This window comes from Schistocerca piceifrons, chromosome 3 (genome assembly GCF_021461385.2).
Source record: "Schistocerca piceifrons isolate TAMUIC-IGC-003096 chromosome 3, iqSchPice1.1, whole genome shotgun sequence".
NCBI lineage: Eukaryota > Metazoa > Arthropoda > Insecta > Orthoptera > Acrididae > Schistocerca > Schistocerca piceifrons.
This window is the reverse complement of record NC_060140.1, coordinates 538,184,476-538,204,538: the sequence shown is the minus strand read 5'-3', so window position 1 is coordinate 538,204,538 and position 20,063 is coordinate 538,184,476. Positions and strand designations below refer to the sequence as shown.

The following is a 20,063-nucleotide window of genomic DNA, read 5'->3' as shown; positions in this document are numbered from 1 at the left end:
CAAATGATCGTCCACACGATAACAGATCTGAGTGATGGATTAATGTGTGGTTGGAAATGGCACTGATGGCTGTTGACTTTGTCCGTGTTGCTTCGGTACTTAGTCTGGAATATCGATAGACGGGGTTTCGTGGGGGTGTGACTACATATAAACAGAAACGGGAAGAGCTTGTTTATTATGGTTGATTAACGAAACTATATGGGGCTGAAACTCTGGCCACAGATTACATGTATCCATTGGAAGAAGAAGTAACCTTTAGGATAAATCGAGAGAGTATGTTCCCTTGAATGAAGGATATCTCCTTCAGCATAGCATTTTGCGGAAAACACTCGCAACACAGATATTGGCACACCAAAAGGCAAACTTATTAGACCTCATGAAGAAAATGATACCATTTGGACAAATAACACGGAACATTTCACAAACTTAATAATTCATCAAAACTTGCCATCAATAATTAATTAATACAATTTGAATTAAACTCTACTCACTGAATAGCAAATCAATTTGTGTTGCTGAGTGCTATCGTAGACACACAGATGTGCAACACATAGGATTATCGTTGTGTGAATTGGTTGGCTCTCACTGCAGGAATACTCCAGAGAGAGGTGGACTCTGCGTCAGATAAGAATCCAGGCTATATTTAGATATGATCCTGACACATAATGTGAAAGAAATACTTCCAGATATCAGCTAACGAATTAACAGGACTTGAAATCAACAGAAAATTATTGATTTTGTTTGGATATCGATCACTGTGCAATACTGTGGATACCTATAAATTAACAGAAGATCCAGATGACGTCCCATCCACGAACATTAGTGCAATTTTATGTGGGGAAGAAAACATAAATGTCTAGATGACACTAGTAATACTCTCTAAGCATCCTTCAGTTTTGCCATGTCCCTTTTGGTAAACAGCCCAATAATAGTAACTACAACAATAAAGTCCGTAATGGACGTTGTGGCCAGGAATATGTACAGCGAAGAATGTGATGCAGTTTTAAGAGATCTTGGACTTTTTCTTCATTTCTGACAGGTAATAACAGTAATAATCAGGCATGGGAAAGATACCTAAATTACTGACCTGTAAGAGACTTTAAACTTTTTCATGAGGACTGGCAAACTGTAGTTAGGAGACGTGTACTGAGAAACCAAAGGAAATGCGAAAAAGCTGTGGTCCTAACATTGTTTAAATTGATCTTTGAAAAGGCATTTCCAAATTAATGCACATGAGCAGCATTATCTCACGAAAAAATGGATACGAACATGTATCAGAAAGTCTTTTTAGTGAGTTAAGTACATTACTTCCACGGTTCAGTTTCTTAAATTACCACCAGTTTACGGGGGGTCACTCACTGCTGCAAAAAAGTAATTTAATGACAAATAATCACAGACAAGCAAAACAAAACAGGCTGGTATATCATTAAATAGAAGGAGGTAAAGGCATTATAATATATTAATAAGGGACAGGGATAAAGTAGTAAATGTTGGATGCCAATTAGTAAATACGTGAATGCTCGTTCTTCAGGTAATACGTTTAAATTACAACAAAAGGTCTCGAAAACAAATATACCGGCTGTAAATAGTTGAGCACATCATGTTATATTACCCAGACATCATGAACGCAGTAAAACTGTAAAACATCTAAAAAATTACAAATCATAACCCTTGGACGGAACATCAATATGTGCACTGAACTGATGTACACAGAGTATGCAAACTTGACAAATATAATAAATTAATAAGTTAACCATTTGTGTTAGGGAACTTCCCAGATTATTGAAGGCATGAGTTGCTCATCCAATAAAGAAAGATAATGTAGAGACATAGAAAACTACTGACTCATTACCTTCCTGCCATCATTCTCAAAATAATGGAATCAGTTTTGAAGGACAGATTACTTAATTATTTGAATAAATACCACCTTATAAATGAATCACAGTTTGGATTCCATAGTGGCAGAAATACAAAATCAGTCCCAGAGAAATTCACAAAAATTATACATGAGGATGACTGGATGAATGTTCGACATTTCTGAGTTCTTCCGGGGGTTTTTTGATATAGTTGACCCTATGATTCTACTAAGGAAGGTCGAACCATAAGGCGAGGGAAAGGTGACTAATTACTCATTCCAACCATGCCTAGCAGGTAGCATACAACAAGCAGAGGTGACACAAAACTCAAAAGAGTAATCTCTCAGTGAAACTCTTATCAAAACCGAAACACATTACAAGTTCCTCAGGATAGTATATTAGGGCCAATACTGTTCCTGATGTACATAAATGACTACCCCAACTACGTTAGTCTTGGGGAATAAACTCGTCTTGATGATGACACCGTATTATAATCACTGAGAACATGAGAACTGCTTGTAGAAAAACAATTAAATTATATTTAAAGTAAACTTCTGTAGACCTGGTGACAAACACAATTTCTAGGATTGAGTGTTGATTCTTGGTTGATGTGGAGTCAACATGTAACGTCCCCACAATCCAGTCGGTTAAACCACTTGACTGTGTGATCTTGTACCTAAGAATTTCAGAAGGAAGACTATCGGTTTTGAATATTGCTGAATCGAAATTAGGAAACAAATGAAACACACAGTCAAGAATTGCAGTGATGTCTCACTGAACCATTACAAAATCTTTGATATAAAATTATTAATGAATTGAAGTATTTATATTAGTACTGACTTTTCACACAAGGAACTGCTAACACCGGCTGAATAATTCAGTTGCATCAGTAAATCATAGGTAACTTTGAAATAACACCGTTTGTCAGACCAATTCGATGTACTCTAACAGAAAACCAATTAATTATACAACTAGTATACCCAGTTTATGATAATTGGTTATATGATCGAGTATGGAATTCTGTATCATGTCTGTTGATGCATGTGTTCCCCGTAATTACTTAACATAATATACCTGAATCATTGTGCACGGTAGTTTTCAGTCAATATCGGCAATACCACAAAATTTTCTGTCAGTATTGTAACACAGAAATGACCTTGAACACTACAATACAGAGACATTGTTGCAGACTCACGCTTACCTTCAAAATTAAACAAATTACAAAATTAAAATATCAAACCGCCAAGAGCCGTTATGAAAGTTGGTCCGCTGAAACAACGCTGAATTACTGCGCACCAAGGGATCAGCACACAATAATATAGATTAAAAAGAAAAATTCGTTCAATATCTCACTGGTTTGGTGCCAGTGTTGAGCATAAATTAAATAAGTACCTTAAATAAAAAAAAACACTATGACAAAGGCCTCTTACTATGCCAACTGTCTGTTACTGGACTTAGATTTCCTCATGAATTTTTCATAGGAATGGTATTTGGTATAATTCTGTTTAATCCTGTTATATATTACGATATTCGGTGGTGCGAATAGGAATCTTAGAGTCAGGAACACGTCTCAGGTAATAGTGTAATAGGACAATGATGTAGTCTGCCACACACACTATGCTGATGCAAAAGCTTGCACTGTAGTAAAAATAATGTTTTCAGAAGTGTCACAGAGATCCACAATTTCAATTAGTAATCACTCTACCAATTTTACGGTCTAACGTCGTAGAGTCCTGGTCCGCAGCAGCAGAGGCCTAGAACTGCTCCATATCCAAAGATTGCGACATTAATATTGTGTAGTGGCATTGAATTTTGCCAGAGTTTTCTTCCCTTTCCGCTGCAGTTTACGAGTATGAGGCTTGTGAGAAACTCACATGCTCTTAACCCGTGCCTCACAAATGCAGTCGTGAAGTCTCCGGGTCATAGTCTTGTGGAATGGCAGGTAGAACAGTGCAGTGCGGTGTACTGACAGTGACTATAAACAGCATGGAACATAATCACAGTTTAGCAGATGTGGCGGACTGTTGCAGAAGGCTAGGGTCACGTGTAGCAGTACCAGCGGCGTTTAACGAGGAGATTTCAAAGGAAGCGCATGATTATGTGTTATCTGGTCATGGAGGGTATAGAGCAACAAACCAGAGAGCAGCCTAGAGATACTGGTGGAGAGGAACGAAAGCGGATGAATACCTGAAGAATTTCACACAGAACACACAGTGAGCTGATGTGAACCTTAGGTGAGTATAGTTGTGGAGGCTTGTTAGAAGCATCGAAACAATTGAAATACTGGGGGTCGATGGATTAGGAACGTTCAGTCATATACCAGCAGCAAACCGATTCATATTAAGAATAACAGATCACTTTTCTTAGTCTGTGGAGATGGTTGTTATGCCAAACCAGCAGGCAGTGGCAGTCGCACAAGGAATGGTTAACAACTGGATATTGAAGTTTGGAGTACCAGACACGATAATTACAGACAAGGTGCGAACTTCATGTCAGACCTATTGAAGGAGCATAGTAATTTATTGCATGTGAAGTAGTTTTGAACTAGTTTTCTTCCCATGGGCCAGCAGCAGAATAAAAGAGATACGTAATACAACTGGGAAAATGTTAAGTTACTATGTGAACACACATCATATTGAATGGGATGTGTGTGGGTGAATAATTAAAAAGTATACACAAATGCTAAGATCTCCCCGTATGAGATTACATATGGAATATTCCATCACCATTTTATATGATAAAGGCAAAGAAAGGTAAAGCTCGGGAGTCGGTATGCGAGTTCGCGAAAACAGTACCAGAAGTATGGAAACGAATACGGAAGGCGAATCCGAATGCTTTGGGGAGGCAGGAAGAATCAGCGGGATGCACAGCCAGTATATCACAGTATAAAGTAGAGCAAAGGGTGATATTTCTAATCCATGCCGACCGCAGGTGAGACAAATAATTTCATCACAAGGTATCAAGAATATCAGGTGGTGGAGACTGCATCGCCACTTAATGTGAAACTTCAGTTGCTAGCAAAAATATCAACAGTACATGTTGGGCATCTACTTTTCCGAGGTCGTCCACAACTGACTGCAGAAGTTCGAAGGATGGAGCCAGAGAAAAATGCAAGGAGGAGGAGGAGGAGGAAGAGTGGGAGGAAGACAAGACGGTGTGGCTAAGCGAGTACATGACGCACCATATTTGTTAAGATCAAGAAGATAAACGGTGTTGTCAACAATTTCTTTTGCTCATATGTTTGCTTATGTACAGCAGTGAAGCGAATAAATTATGTTAGAGATCTTTCCTGTTATTTTGTCGTTTGTGAAGAGGCTTGATTGTATAATAATGTCGTGTGACGAGGGCCTCCCTTCGGGTAGACCGCTCGCCTGGTGCAAGTCTTTCGATTTGACGCCACTTCGGCGACTTGCGCGTCGATGGGGATGAAATGATGATGATTTGGACAACACAACATCCAGTCCCTGAGCGGAGAAAATCTCCGAGCCAGCCGTGAATCGAATCCGGGCCCTTAGGATTGACAGTCTGTCGCGCTGACCACTCAGCTACCGGGGGCGGACAGGCTTGATAGTGGCAGTAGAGTGGGCGGAGGAATGAAATTTGTCCCTGTATATGATGCTACATGTCGAGGGTAAAATTGCGGGGAATAGCAACATTGGATTTTGTCACCTGAACAGTACTTGTCGGGGTTACAGAAACCATGAAGCGGGCTACCGTCTCAGGTCAGCCTACTCATGCGATCTAGCAGACAGAATTTACCTGTCTACTACCACATGCCGTCAGTAGAGATGAAAATCGACCCAGCGCGGATTTATATTCTCATTAGATTCCAGGTAACAAGAAGACATGCACAGTTTCAGTGTTACGTCATTCACACACCCAGTGAAATGTGGAGCTGTTAGAAAGCTTGTGCAGTTGAGGATCCACGGGATATTATTAATTTCGGAAAAAAGGCAGAAAATATGCACTAATGACGAGGAGGAATTACAACGGTTTCGAAGGGAGAAGTTCACAGAGTGTCCTACCAGAGTAACACGAACCATCCAGAGTACATGCGCAATACAGCTGCTCTTAGACAAGCAGAAAGGACTAGATTGTTGGAAGAATATCGTGGAACCCATGCAGCATTTCCATCGAGCAGGTTCTCATACGATTTACTCAACTTATGACGACATGCTGCATTTCCAGCGAGCAGGTTCCCATTTGATTTATTCAACTTATGACGACAAGACAGCAGTGTTGCGTTGTTATTGGCAAGAAAAACTGAAGGAGGCCAGACATATTGAATTTAAGGGAAGTTGGTTCTTAATCAATAGCACTATATGTGACATAATGGGACCAACCTTTCATCAGACAGCCTTGATTATGAGAATCACGTAGGTGAACGCCTCACAGTCACAGTAGCACTGGCCAGATACACTTTTGCAGTTATTCCCAACGGCGTACATAAATATCAGAATCAAACACCAGAAGCCAACTTAATCGATTCCCTGGATCTATTCATTATCATGTAGGAAAGTGGCATTTCAGCCGAGCAGTAAATGCAGCGTGTAGAGAGGTCCAGAGAAGGACAATGATACGTAACAGTTATTCTGAGTGCCGGAATACCAGTTCCAGTGTGCATAGGTTTTATTCATTTGAGGCATAAACCATCAATAGCACAGATTCCAGTAGACTGGATTTTACGAGCATAAGAAAGAGTGAGAGCGTAGCCTTTTAGTGTAGATGCAGAGAAAGTGTAAATTTAGGGTTAAGAGAAAAGGAAGCAGTGCGACAAGAGTGAAAGTTAAGATGCCGAAGGGACAAAAGCAGTGCAAGCAACAAGCATCATAGTAATATTGGATGCAGTTTCTATCCCAGTTGGGCAAATCGTCAGTTCTTTGGTTTTTTACTTTCCTGTACTCATATGTAGTATAATAAGAAACTGGTTTTAAGGCAGACCATGGGACCAGGTCTTGATCATAGAGGTAGCGTACCGATGTGTAGGCATATTAAAGTGAAGCATATTAATGTGTATAGGCATATTAATGTGAACGTAAGTGGCGTATTGCAGCAGCGCTACCATCAGATGAGCACAGGTTCTCACTGCAATTATTCAAGGCCAGTCTAATCTTGTGAAGCAGGTTAGCAGGCTGAAATATCAGCCGTGATGCACACACTGTTGCAGCAAGGGGCAATGCAGATTTCCACACTGACAGCGGCGGTAGTGTTCTGGGATACGTGATATTAGCTGTGCATATGCACAACCAGCGCACCGCTGCTGTCCTCAAGTACGGGACATCTTTGTAATGGATTTGTTGTTTGTCATAGAGCCTACTATACGATGGTTTGATACCAGATGAGGACGTCACACGGATCTGCCAGTAGATGTCACTGGATCGAGGAACTGGCACGGCAAGTGAACAGCTCTTTACACTGGTTCTCTAATTGGACTTAGTGACAAAATGCAGATGGCGATGCCAGATCATTTCCGGCAGCAAGCCCGACTTCTGCCCGGGGGCCAATGGATCGCACCCCTTGCTCACCAGCCTTTCTTCGCCATCACAGTATGGGTGACTCAGCGTGCCATGACGCAGCCTGGCAACGCCTCGTGCTTTAGCAGTTACGTATCGTCAAGTACACGCCGCTGGCACAGGGATCGCATGGTCAGCTTACGTAACCAGCCTGTCGACGCTCAGAAGACTAGCCGAGTCAGCGTTGTAGGGTATGCAGACAGGCTGTCCACCAGAATTTAGCAGATAGCTCGCCACTGTGCTGTTGTAGCAAGCAGTTCAGAAGCGTCAATAAGGAATTTATTGCATTTCCAGCTTCCTTTCTCTGCAGCCTCCAGGACTACCGTCATGCCTCCACCACTTGCTCCCACCATCTGTCTCATAGTCACCCCATCCTGCGCTGGGCCATTATAACTATTTTCAAAACACAGAAAGCCCTATGGCAATAACTGACATAAATGATAACGTGACTTATTGTAAAGAAGTCTTCAGAACGATGAATACTTCCACTAAACAAAGGGCGGCACATTTACCAGTCGCTTAGACGTATAAAATAACCTTGACAGTTCCTGCACGGCTAACTCAGTACAGTCCAAAAGAAGGTATCGACTTAACTAACATTCAAAAAGGAAGGTTAAACACAAAACAAGCTTTTTCAAACAAAGAATGAATTTGTATCTTAATTGGTCCAAAAAGATTATAGAGATTAAGGAATATAATGGATTATTTAGTTAAATAAGAGTAGGTGATCGGTAAAAAATACAACACAACTAAATAATAACAATAATGAAACATCTCTGTTATTCCAGATAAAACTTCTTTTAATGTTTTATTTATTGTTTTCTTTTTATTCGTCGTTTGCTTTTCTGGGCATCTTGCTCCTGAAGTTCTGCTATTTATAATATCAGCATTTTACCCAAATAAAAAGTTGTGGTACACAATGTGGAAACAGAACACCGTTGGTGTAGTCTTTCATGTCGTCTAATATGTGTAGTGTGCACAGTGACTTGTAGTGAGAAATGAATTTACAGTGCACCGTGCTGTTTGCATCTTTAAATACCTTTTTACAATACAGTTCTGTATACGACACATAAACGAGCGAGTTTGCGCTGTTTTTAAAGAGCATGAGATTGAATTCAGTTAGGTTTCCTTTGATTTTCCTAAATTGAGACAAACCCTGATTTGATTTCTTGGCCCATCGATCGTCGAACTAGGTCTAAGTATGTAAATGTCTGTATATACGAATCATTTTTATTTCTGTGTTCTTAAATCGTTTTACCAAGAGAAGTTCAGTATCCTTCTAAAAGCGATTCATGGATGAATAAAAGTGCTACTAGCATCAAATTTTGCATCTCCTTCGTGCTAAAGCTTCTTTCTGGTCGCTTCTTAAATTGACATCTTAGTGTTTAATCTAGGTGACGCGATTCAGAAGTTCACCAGTGAAACTGCAATTTACCAAAGACGCTTATTAATCGACGCAATGAAACAATAAAATTAATGCACTATTTACATTTCTCTTTCAGCAAAAACTGTACTACTCTTACAGCGTTTGGGCTCCTAGTATTGAACCAGATATCGAAGGAGCCTTCATAAGGGAGTCACCAATTCGTATACTGAATGCATGCACTTTCAACAAAGTACCTATCATTATTGGCATTACGTCTGCTGAGACTGGTAAGTGTACATAGTGTGAGTACCTTATGCACGACAAGCCATGACTTAGTACGGTATGTTCCCAAGAGCTGAAAATCACTGATTAAAGTTAAGTCCTACGCTGCACTCCAGTTTTCAGATGATTAATTCATCTCCATTTTACAATGCTTACTCACTAATGAATGTTTGGCATCACATTTCCATCATGTAGTCCCATCCACTGCCTGCTTTTTCCCATATATATTCTTTCTAATTCTGTTACGTATATATGGCTCGCTGTTAAAACTTCCTCATTTGCCACTCTCGCTGTCCACGGTATTCCAAATTTTCTGCGGTATATCCTTACCTCAAAGCTACTTTCTTAATTGGTTTACTTTAAATGGTGGGAACAGTCATACTGTAATTCTTAATAACGTGTTTTTCAGAAGTGGAAAGGAAAGGGATCGCCATAGAACAATGTGTAAATCATAACTTTTTAGGATTCCGCTCCTCAGTCGGTAAAAGCGGAACCATTATAGCATAAATTTGTTGCCCATCCGTCTGTCCATCTGTCTGTCTCTCCGACTCTTAAGGCCCCTTTTGCTCTGAAACGGTTAGAGATCAAGTTGAATGTTACATCACATACTAAGGTCTACGGACCCTTGCCGGGGCAAAACATCTAAGTCATTGCAATAAAAAGATACATACTTTTCTTGATAATCGCAAACTCACTCATCGGAACATGTAGGGAACATCCCATTGACCCGGAATCCTGAAATTTGCAAGACGCTCAGTTTTACGGAACTAACAGGAATGAATCCGAAAGTTGTTTATTTGCAATTATATCACATAAAATATCCTTTTTGGGATTACAAACTTACATTGCATTCGTAAACCGTCAAATATCTCAGGAACTGCTGTAGTGATTTTAATCTGCCCCTTTTCAGTAATACGTAGAGTGATTTACTAGGAAGCTTTGCGTGTATAATTTACAAATATTTCGTACTACTTGCTGCGATATGACGAAGCGAAGTCCCCTGCCACTGTTAAATGATGCATTTCCGTTCTAGCGATGACTGACCCTGAGTCCGCCGACTCGCCGCACCGGTTTATTCGCCCTACAAACATCCCCCTACAGTTTATCATACTCACGATACCTACAACGTCAGTAACGTTTCAAAGCAAAATAATACTAGTAACTGATGCACTTCCATTGTTTGGAATGAGGTTTCAGTATCACATAAAATATATACTGAAGTGTTCCACACACTAATTCGACATTTGCGTAACCACAGCAGCCCTAGGTTCGGCTCTAGCGTTGTCTTCTCTCACATCGTTCAAGTAAGTACAAAAAGGACGATCGCAGCTTTAGTAACACATGTTAACATAACTCAGAAATTAATAAATGACACATTACGATAACGAATGCGAAATGACATAAAAAATTCGAACTTGAAACTCAGAAGTAATATATTCTCAAAAGTCTTGGAATTTCCAGGTGAGATTAGTTGCCACTATTAATATCGATAATAGGGAAAAATAGTCGAGATTCTCCATTCTCGGGGTGGATGAACTGTCTATATACGTTGTTAAGTTTGTACGGAACCCTCGGAGCGCGAGTCATAGTCGTCCTCGTCCAACTTTTTATAAAACTTCATCTTTCTGTAGGTTGCAATCGGCTGTGGTGGTGTCCATGTGTATGCTTTTGTTTGTTTAACAACACCGATTTCAACGCGTTCCGTGCATAGTATATATTGATATTGTACTGTATTTTACATCTTGTATACCAGTCTCGGCGCTACGACCAAAAGTCTAATTACTTTCGCACTTCTATTTCTATTACCGAAACTGTTGGTACTGAATCTAAACTTTGAAACTAGATCATTATAGGATACAAAAGTACGAAAGAGAGCGAAGGCTATGAAGACGATGATTTTCAATAACTCCATGTATGCTTCAAGGCCTGGGCCTGGGTCCTGATAGACAATACACATTTAACACTTTCACGTAGAGCAGACGGCTGCTTAGTGTCGTAGGCTGGTTTGGGGCGTGAGATGGTTGTTAACACATTTATCCTTAAGAATTATTGAAATGGGCTGGAAAGTCGGTATATACCATACCCACTGTTAAGTGCAAATATTTAGGACAATAGTACGCGCTGACCATTTCATAATCATAGATGATTAATATAGTTAGTGAGAGCGGCGTAGCACTTAGGATAACTTATGAATGCTGTTCCTGTTGACGACGTATGAATGCTGTAGCACATAGCTATTTTTCGATGAATTATTACTAATATTTTATTTTATCTAGGAGTCAGTATTCTGAATAACTCAGATGTTGTCGCGAACCTCAACGAAAATTTTGAGGCAGTGGTGGGGCCATGCCTTCATCTAGAGACGACGGCTGAACAGACACAAGCAGCGCTTGAACTCAGGAACTTCTATTTCGGCAACGAAACTATCAGCCTCGATGATCCTGAACCTTTGATCCATGTAAGTAAATTGGTAATTAAATATTTCAGTAGATATGAAATACGATGAGATTTTTGTATTCATTATAACACTTATTACATTTATTAACCAGTGGAGTGAGGTGGTGCAGTGGCAAGATTCTGCACTCGTAGTCTGGGGGCTATTCTGGAGGTTAATTCTGGTGGATGGTAGATCAGATTCCCAAGATTTATGTTTCCCTTGACTTCCTAAAATAATTAGAGTCGAATGCCGGGATATTTTCTGTGAAAAGACACGGAAGAGTTTCTTCCACGTCGTGCCACCCTATGATCCTGTTCTCCAATGACTTCGACGTGTATTGTACCTACGCTCCTCCTCTTTCATTTCTTAGTAACCACTGACACTAGTAACTCCACGCTACGAGAACGACTTTCTTATGGGATACCCTTGATTCGGAACAGTTAGTCTGCCTGCTGTGTCAGTACAGATACAATCCTCTCCCGGATAGATCTAATCTACCCTTACGCACCTCTGATCAAGCGAGTTAGCGTCACTAATGGGAGAATGCTCACTGTACTAGAAGGGTACTTATTTAGAAAGGCTGGGAATGACACTTACACTGCAGCCTGCAGTAAAGAACTTACCAGAATGAGTGACTCTATTCAAATGGTGTTAAATAAATGAATTAGGAGGCAGAGCGAGTGTGATGGGGCTCGTAGAGATAATTTTGTTTAAGTTTAAAGTACTACGTTTCGAGTGTTATTAAATCTGATTGAACTTACGTTTAGCCACATCATATTAACGTTGTATTTCGGTGGGGAAGTTGAGCATAGTTTCTGGAGTTGTAGATAGGTCACGAGTCAGCAGTAACACGGTAGCGAACGCTCTGGAACAGGCATGTATAATGTTCGCCGTCCATGCTAGAGTAACGAGCAAGTCCGATTTGCATACCAAAATTCGACAGTCAAGAATCGCGAGAAAGGTTAAATACGATTGAAAGGAGGAGCAACTTACATCTGCTGGTGTGTGAAACTTGGGATGGGACTGGAGAAAAATAACGAGCGTAGGATCTGCTTCCATGCGTTCTGATACAAAAAGAAGAGAGACGAAGAAGTCGGATCACAAAATCGAGACAAACTGATCAAACAGATGCTACATCACAGTGCACACTAACCAGCAGTACCAGAAAACTTCCAACCTTTTGGAAGGTAGGAGATGAGATATTGTAGGAAGTAGAGCTATGAGGACAGGTCGTGAGTCGTGCTTGGGTAGCTCAGGCAGTAAAGCACTTGCCCGCGAAAGAAAAAGCTTACCGGTTCGATCTCGCTCCAGCGAACAGCTTTAATCTGTCGGGAAGTTTCATATCAGTGCATACTCCACTACAGAGTGGGAATTTCATTCTGGAAAAATCTCGTAGTCTGTCGCTAAGCCGTGTCTCCGCAGTATCATTTCTTCCATGGCTAGCACTGCAGGCTTCGCAGAAGACATTCCGTGAAGACTGGTAGCTAAGAAATGAGTTACTGACGGGAGAAAAGCTGTGAGGACGTCGTGTCTGGGTAGCTCAGTCGTTAGAGTGATTGCCAGTGAAAGACAAAGTTCTCGAATTCGAGTCTTCATTCGGCACACAGTTTCAATCTTCCAGGAAATTTCAGAACAATTGGGAGTTGAATGTAAGTGAAACAGAGCAACTGTTATCGGGGAATAAAATGAAACACGAGAAAGGCAGTATCTGGCCTGTAAGTTTAGAGAACTCTGCTTTGAGAAGAGTTCTGGACAAGAAAGCTTGGGAAATCTCACCATACACCGATGAAAAGCGCAGTTGAAGTGAGCACACCCACAATGGTACAGCGAGAACTCGCAGTGGCAAGTACAGACAGTGATTATGACACGTACGCAGATACGAGAAACGCCGATGACTAAAGTAGGAAGTGGTACAGATCTCGACCAAATAATGGAGGTTTCCGTGTCAATAATGAGAGACGAAAACAAGCAACACAAATCATCAATAGTGGTGGAATTACGTGAAAAATCAGATAACCCTATGAAAGAACTCAAATAATCGATTGGTGCCAACGGCTTTGGCGCAGTGGTTAACACCGGTTCACATTAGATAACCGAAGAAAAGAGCTATCGGAGTTGGCTATCATTTGGATGGATGACCTTCCGGATCTGCTGAGCGCTGTTGGTAAGCTTGATCCCTTCAGCCCTTGCGAGGCTAACTGAGGAGCTGCTTGACTGGGATGTACAGGCTCCGATCTCGTAAACTAATAACGGGTTGGAGAAAGCTGTGCTGAACAAATGCGGCCCCCCTCCCCCATATCCAAATCCAGTGACGCCTGTGAAGATGACAAGGGGTTGGACAGGGAGGTAAAATCAGATATTCGAGTAATCAAACAGAATCAATGAAAATGAATGGCGACTTTTGGGGGAATGTTTGAAACGTAGGAGAAAGGAGTATGTGAGGAGATAAAAACGGGACGGGAAGCACAGAAGAAAACGAACGAAAAAATAAAGCAACAAAGAGGGAGACACGAAAAAGGAATTAAAAACATTAGAGGATGATAGAAACAGTAGCATCTGAACGTAATAAAAGAGGTAGACAAGACAGCTGTTCTGGCAGACATGAACTCCCAAAGCAAAAGAAATCACTGTACGCGTAGAAGAAATCAAACAAAAAGTGGAAGACGTGAAACGAGTGGTAGAGGGATGTTAAAAGAAGTACACAAACAACAGCACAACTGATCGAGCAAGCACCAAGTAGCAAACTAAGCAGTGAAACTGGATCAATGAACTGTACCGCAACAGTTGTAGTTAAAAGTGGCCCTCTTGTGGAAATTGTACACAATTCAATAATTTCCAGCCTAACGTAAATTTACATCCAGCTGCATTCATCAGATTTTCACGACGTACTGCCGGGAACATGGAATGACAAAATGTAGATTGCTTACTTCGTCAACCAAATAGACGACGAACCATATAATTCGGATTCGCAATTGGAGAAGGAAGTTTAATGTAAGAATAGCTCGAGAACATGTTCTTAAACAAATGCTGCTCAAAGTGCAAGCAGGACGAAATTTGAATTTCAATATGCAGTCGCCTGTATAATCTATAGGTGGATCGGATACACGGTGAGTTTTTAGAAAGACAGCTGGAAACAGGAAAATACCACCACGTACAAAGACTATCGCACGAAATACGTAGTCACTTAATAGGATTGATGATCAAAACCGTTGAATAAGTTAGAATACGAGGAAAGACAGCCGGAGACGCAAAGAGAAAACTTCGGTAACGCAGGATCACAGCTCGAAATGGGAAGCGAACCAGAAATAAGTGGCAAAACATAATAGTAGAGGCGGTTTTGATTACAAATACCGCGAGCAAAAAACAACAGGCGGGCGAGAAGATGAAGAAAGACGCGGCTCGCGAGGGAGATACGAAGGGTGGAGCCGAGAAATGTCGCGGAGCCGGTGACCAAGGACGGCGCGGAAACGAACAGTAGTTTCAGGAATAGCCCACTTTCAAACGAACAGCATGGGGCCAACAGAGGTAATGGATGGGATGAGAAATATGTAGTGTAGTACCATGATGATACTACAAACTTGTGGAGGTAATGGGAAAGAGTAAATGTGTCAATTTGAGGTGTGTGACTCTGGTCCGGAAACGACAGAGTCGAAACTTATAAGCGAAAATCTTGCTGATACTTCCGACTGTTGCCTCTTCCGTTGTAATCTCTTTGCTTTCCATATTCTGAGAGGTGGTAGTGTGGACCAATACAGAAAAATCGTATTGAAAACGTGGGCTGTAAAATGCGTACATTAAATGCTAGGAGCACTTGTTCAGTAGAAAAGATGTGTTTCGCAGTAATAAAGATGATCAAATGCTCAAAGCTGAAAGTGTCTGCTTCAGAGCCCTTTTTACTAAACATTTTTTCTTGTTTTGGTCTATACTACCTATTCCAGAAATACGGCAATAAAGAGCTGACAGTAGAAGAGGTCCGCTGTCAAAGTGTCAGAAAAAGAGTTGGTCATTTCCGGACCAGGGCCTCTTACCACAAACTTCTCCATAATCCCTGAAAGTTTGTAATATCATTATAAACTCATCCTGTACACGTCATAAAAACAGATTTTAAATTACGAAGAGGGAGAACTCGTAGAGGAAAGTATTATATTGTATGAAAAGACAGTAACACTACACATTGTGGAGGCAAAAATGTACGCGCGAGAAGGTCATTAATTGATTCAGGAAGCCAGTTATGTGCGATCGGAAGTAACGTGTAGAGTGAACTACGTAAGTTGAGAAGTGAAATACTGCGTCTGCGGATTAATGGACTAAAGATAAAAAGCTAATAATGTTGGTGAATATGGAAAAACAATTGACTGACAAGTCGAAATAGATTTACAACAGTAACTCTAGCTGCACGGTGCTGAAATAAGCTAGAGAAGAAATCAAATGTGGTTCCTTGAACAAGGAAAAGAGAAAATGGTGAAATTTTTTGAGGAAACAATATTAGGCAGTATACCAGGCCTTTGCCGAATATACGAAGTAGCAGCTTATGAAGACGAATAAAAAGAAGTAGAAGAGAATTTGGTGGACAGTAAACAATGGAGGGTAAACTCGTCCAATGAAGAAGAGGAAGGTGCATTTCCTCGGAAAAAAGTGAACAGAAAAATTTTTGCGATTGCAAATTTAGGATCTGAAGAACCTGGTAGCTGAAAGAATTAATAGGAAAATACAGACAAGTTTTTACAAATAAATCAGGAGTAATTAAGGGTCCACTAACCAAGATACAGATAAAAACTTTTAATTCATAATTGAGGTACAAGATACGATAGGCAAAAAAAAAAAAGGACCTGTGGGGAAATTCTTACATCAGGCGTAATAGAAAGAGCTCATAGTCAATACAACAGCCATTTGGTTGTCCTGGCAAGAATGAATGGCTACGTGAGGTTTGTCCCACACGTTCGAAAAAGTTAACAAAGTGGAAAGAGGTCACCCTGCAAATACACTCCTGGAAATGGAAAAAAGAACACATTGACACCGGTGTGTCAGACCCACCATACTTGCTCCGGACACTGCGAGAGGGCTGTACAAGCAATGATCACACGCACGGCACAGCGGACACACCAGGAACCGCGGTGTTGGCCGTCGAATGGCGCTAGCTGCGCAGCATTTGTGCACCGCCGCCGTCAGTGTCAGCCAGTTTGCCGTGGCATACGGAGCTCCATCGCAGTCTTTAACACTGGTAGCATGCCGCGACAGCGTGGACGTGAACCGTATGTGCAGTTGACGGACTTTGAGCGAGGGCGTATAGTGGGCATGCGGGAGGCCGGGTGGACGTACCGCCGAATTGCTCAACACGTGGGGCGTGAGGCCTCCACAGTACATCGATGTTGTCGCCAGTGGTCGGCGGAAGGTGCACGTGCCCGTCGACCTGGGACCGGACCGCAGCGACGCACGGATGCACGCCAAGACCGTAGGATCCTACGCAGTGCCGTAGGGGACCGCACCGCCACTTCCCAGCAAATTAGGGACACTGTTGCTCCTGGGGTATCGGCGAGGACCATTCGCAACCGTCTCCATGAAGCTGGGCTACGGTCCCGCACACCGTTAGGCCGTCTTCCGCTCACGCCCCAACATCGTGCAGCCCGCCTCCAGTGGTGTCGCGACAGGCGTGAATGGAGGGACGAATGGAGACGTGTCGTCTTCAGCGATGAGAGTCGCTTCTGCCTTGGTGCCAATGATGGTCGTATGCGTGTTTGGCGCCGTGCAGGTGAGCGCCACAATCAGGACTGCATACGACCGAGGCACACAGGGCCAACACCCGGCATCATGGTGTGGGGAGCGATCTCCTACACTGGCCGTACACCACTGGTGATCGTCGAGGGGACACTGAATAGTGCACGGTACATCCAAACCGTCATCGAACCCATCGTTCTACCATTCCTAGACCGGCAAGGGAACTTGCTGTTCCAACAGGACAATGCACGTCCGCATGTATCCCGTGCCACCCAACGTGCTCTAGAAGGTGTAAGTCAACTACCCTGGCCAGCAAGATCTCCGGATCTGTCCCCCATTGAGCATGTTTGGGACTGGATGAAGCGTCGTCTCACGCGGTCTGCACGTCCAGCACGAACGCTGGTCCAACTGAGGCGCCAGGTGGAAATGGCATGGCAAGCCGTTCCACAGGACTACATTCAGCATCTCTACGATAGTCTCCATGGGAGAATAGCAGCCTGCATTGCTGCGAAAGGTGGAAATACACTGTACTAGTGCCGACATTGTGCATGCTCTGTTCCCTGTGTCTATGTGCCTGTGGTTCTGTCAGTGTGATCATGTGATGTATCTGACCCCAGGAATGTGTCAATAAAGTTTCCCCTTCCTGGGACAATGAATTCACGGTGTTCTTATTTCAATTTCCAGGAGTGTATATACAAAATCATGAAAGAGCTCGTAAGCCAGAAATTTTGTATCACTCTTAATTTAACGTCAGGATACAATAAAAACGTGACTAGACCCTGAATGAGGACCATACCCCACCTTTTTACATCACAGATGCAGAATGTTGCCTTTCGGCTTGAACACGTCGGCATTCGTTGGGACCATGGACCGAGTGTTAGGGGACGAATTAAAGAAGAAGATTATGGTATGTGTGGACGATATTTTGATAAGAAGCAAAACGTGGGAGGAACATATGAGGATGTTGAAAGACATATTTGAAAGATGCGCTCTACCAGGTCTTTAATAAATCTGAGTTTAAGCAGAAAGCCGTACCGTTGTTAGGATATCTCATAGACAGGAAGGAATCAGCTCTGACCCTGATAAGCTGAGGAAACAATTAAGATGCTTCTTCGCTATCTAGTTACAGTGTCAGTTCGTCAAATATTAAATAGCGAGACACTACACAGACTCTTACGAAAAACAGGTGGTCCTGAATGGATAAATGCAGAGATGATTTAAAAAAAAATTGGTTAGGAAGTTGTTTGAAGCGCCTATATTATCACACCTCAAGGTAACAGAAACTTTTCACGTAGGCTTGGGGTTCCTATTTAATTTGTAACAGTTCTGATGCAAATGCCGTGAAGTGTTTCCTACAGTCTAGAAATCGAGTTGAACTTACGAGGGCTTAAGTCAAGGGAGTGCAGTAGGTGGTATAACACTTAGCAGCCCCATCAGTCAAACAAATCAGTAACAGCTTGTACTGTACGTGCTTGAGCATTGCCCTGCAAAATGATGGTCAGGTCCTGCAGAAAGTGTCATCACTTATGTCTCTAAGCTGGTCGCAGGCTGTGTTCCAAAAATGAACAGCATCGAACTGCTACAAATATGTCGGGCAATTGACAGCACCGCTCGAACTGTCAACACAACTGGCACTTCTAAGAGTATCCTTCGCCTTCCACATCGCTGGCAACGGATTACACACATTGCTAGTGACTACTCTGAAGGTCAGTAAAACTTCACGTATCTATTTTCTACGAGCTGTAAATAAATAGTTGCCACTATTAAAGTTCCAACCCTCGTAATTTTTAACACGATTTATGTCCACTGATGTAAAAAGAAGATTTCCATTCACTACTTCATTCACCTTCTTATGGACTGTTATTCTTACTTTCTAAATTATATTATGTTGTTCGTCAGGGTTCCGCCTATCTCCATATCCAATGTCATCGAAATCTATTCAGCGATTTGGTCGTGAAAACGCACCAGGTAGTTCCTTTCACGTGTAGTATCAGTATGAATAATGAGAATGGAAGACAGAGCGAAGTTCTCAGATTGATAAGTCCTTAAGGTAGGAACGCATTGTATCTTCCGTACAGTTAAATGTATCCAGGGTGTAACGAAAATATAAGCTTGCTAGCAAATCCTAGATGGCTTTTAGATGATGCCTTGAGGAATATATTGTGAATATGAACTCATCTGTGGAAAATTAATCCAGCGACACCGTGCAGTGTTGTAGCTAGAAGAGAAACTATTGCTGCTAGACCATCCACCTCACTTATAAAGCTGATGTTCCGCAAGCGGAAATTCTAGAAATGGACCTGAAGGTATTTGGGCCGTTCGATGGCCTCTAACATGTCCATACTTGTCACAACAGATTCTGCCAATTGTAGTGACGGGGCGCTCCGTAGCTCGTTGCGTATTATTATTGGGGATCAGTCCCTATCCTTAATTTGTTACTCAAGGCAACCTCTACAATGAATGAAAGTTGATCAGTGATAACATTCTCTGATGACGCTACTATCTTCTGTAAAAGTGGTGAAGAATTAACCCACTTACTGAATGGGATGAACAGCGAACTGAGAACTGAATGAGGATTGAGAGTCAGTAAAGAAAGTGGATGGTATTAAGAAGCAGTGGCAATGAAATCGGTGACAACCTTAACATCAAAATATTGCCTCACATAAAACACAAATTAAATTGGAAGCATGGTAACCCAAGATAGAGGAAACAAGGAAGATACATGAAAGAATCATTTGCGAAGAGAGCATTCTTTATGAAAGAAAATATGTTAATATCTAGCATTGGCCTTAATCTGGGAAAGTAAGTCTGGAGCACGGAATGGTGATCTAAGTGGATCATAGTGTATGAGGAAAAATCGAAAATTAGTTATTCGAGTCGTTTGAAATTTCGTT

The 20,063-nt window shown here is 41.7% G+C and overlaps 2 protein-coding genes across 2 annotated transcripts in view; both read left to right on the top strand.

Annotated features, from left to right (window-relative positions):
* The window catches only part of LOC124788814 (juvenile hormone esterase-like), a 101,594-nt gene extending 94,449 nt beyond the window's left edge, over window positions 1–7,145 (top strand). The window contains exon 5 of the mRNA XM_047256095.1: window positions 7,024–7,145. Within this exon, the coding sequence (XP_047112051.1) occupies window positions 7,024–7,145 (122 nt within the window). The remainder of the gene's footprint in view (window positions 1–7,023) is intronic.
* Window positions 7,146–7,300: 155 nt separating this feature from the next.
* Window positions 7,301–20,063, top strand: part of LOC124788813 (juvenile hormone esterase-like) — a 172,437-nt gene continuing 159,674 nt past the window's right edge. Inside the window, exons 1-3 of the mRNA XM_047256094.1 lie at window positions 7,301–7,501; window positions 8,872–9,022; window positions 11,294–11,475. Coding sequence (XP_047112050.1) covers window positions 7,301–7,501; window positions 8,872–9,022; window positions 11,294–11,475 — 534 coding nt within the window. The remainder of the gene's footprint in view (window positions 7,502–8,871; window positions 9,023–11,293; window positions 11,476–20,063) is intronic.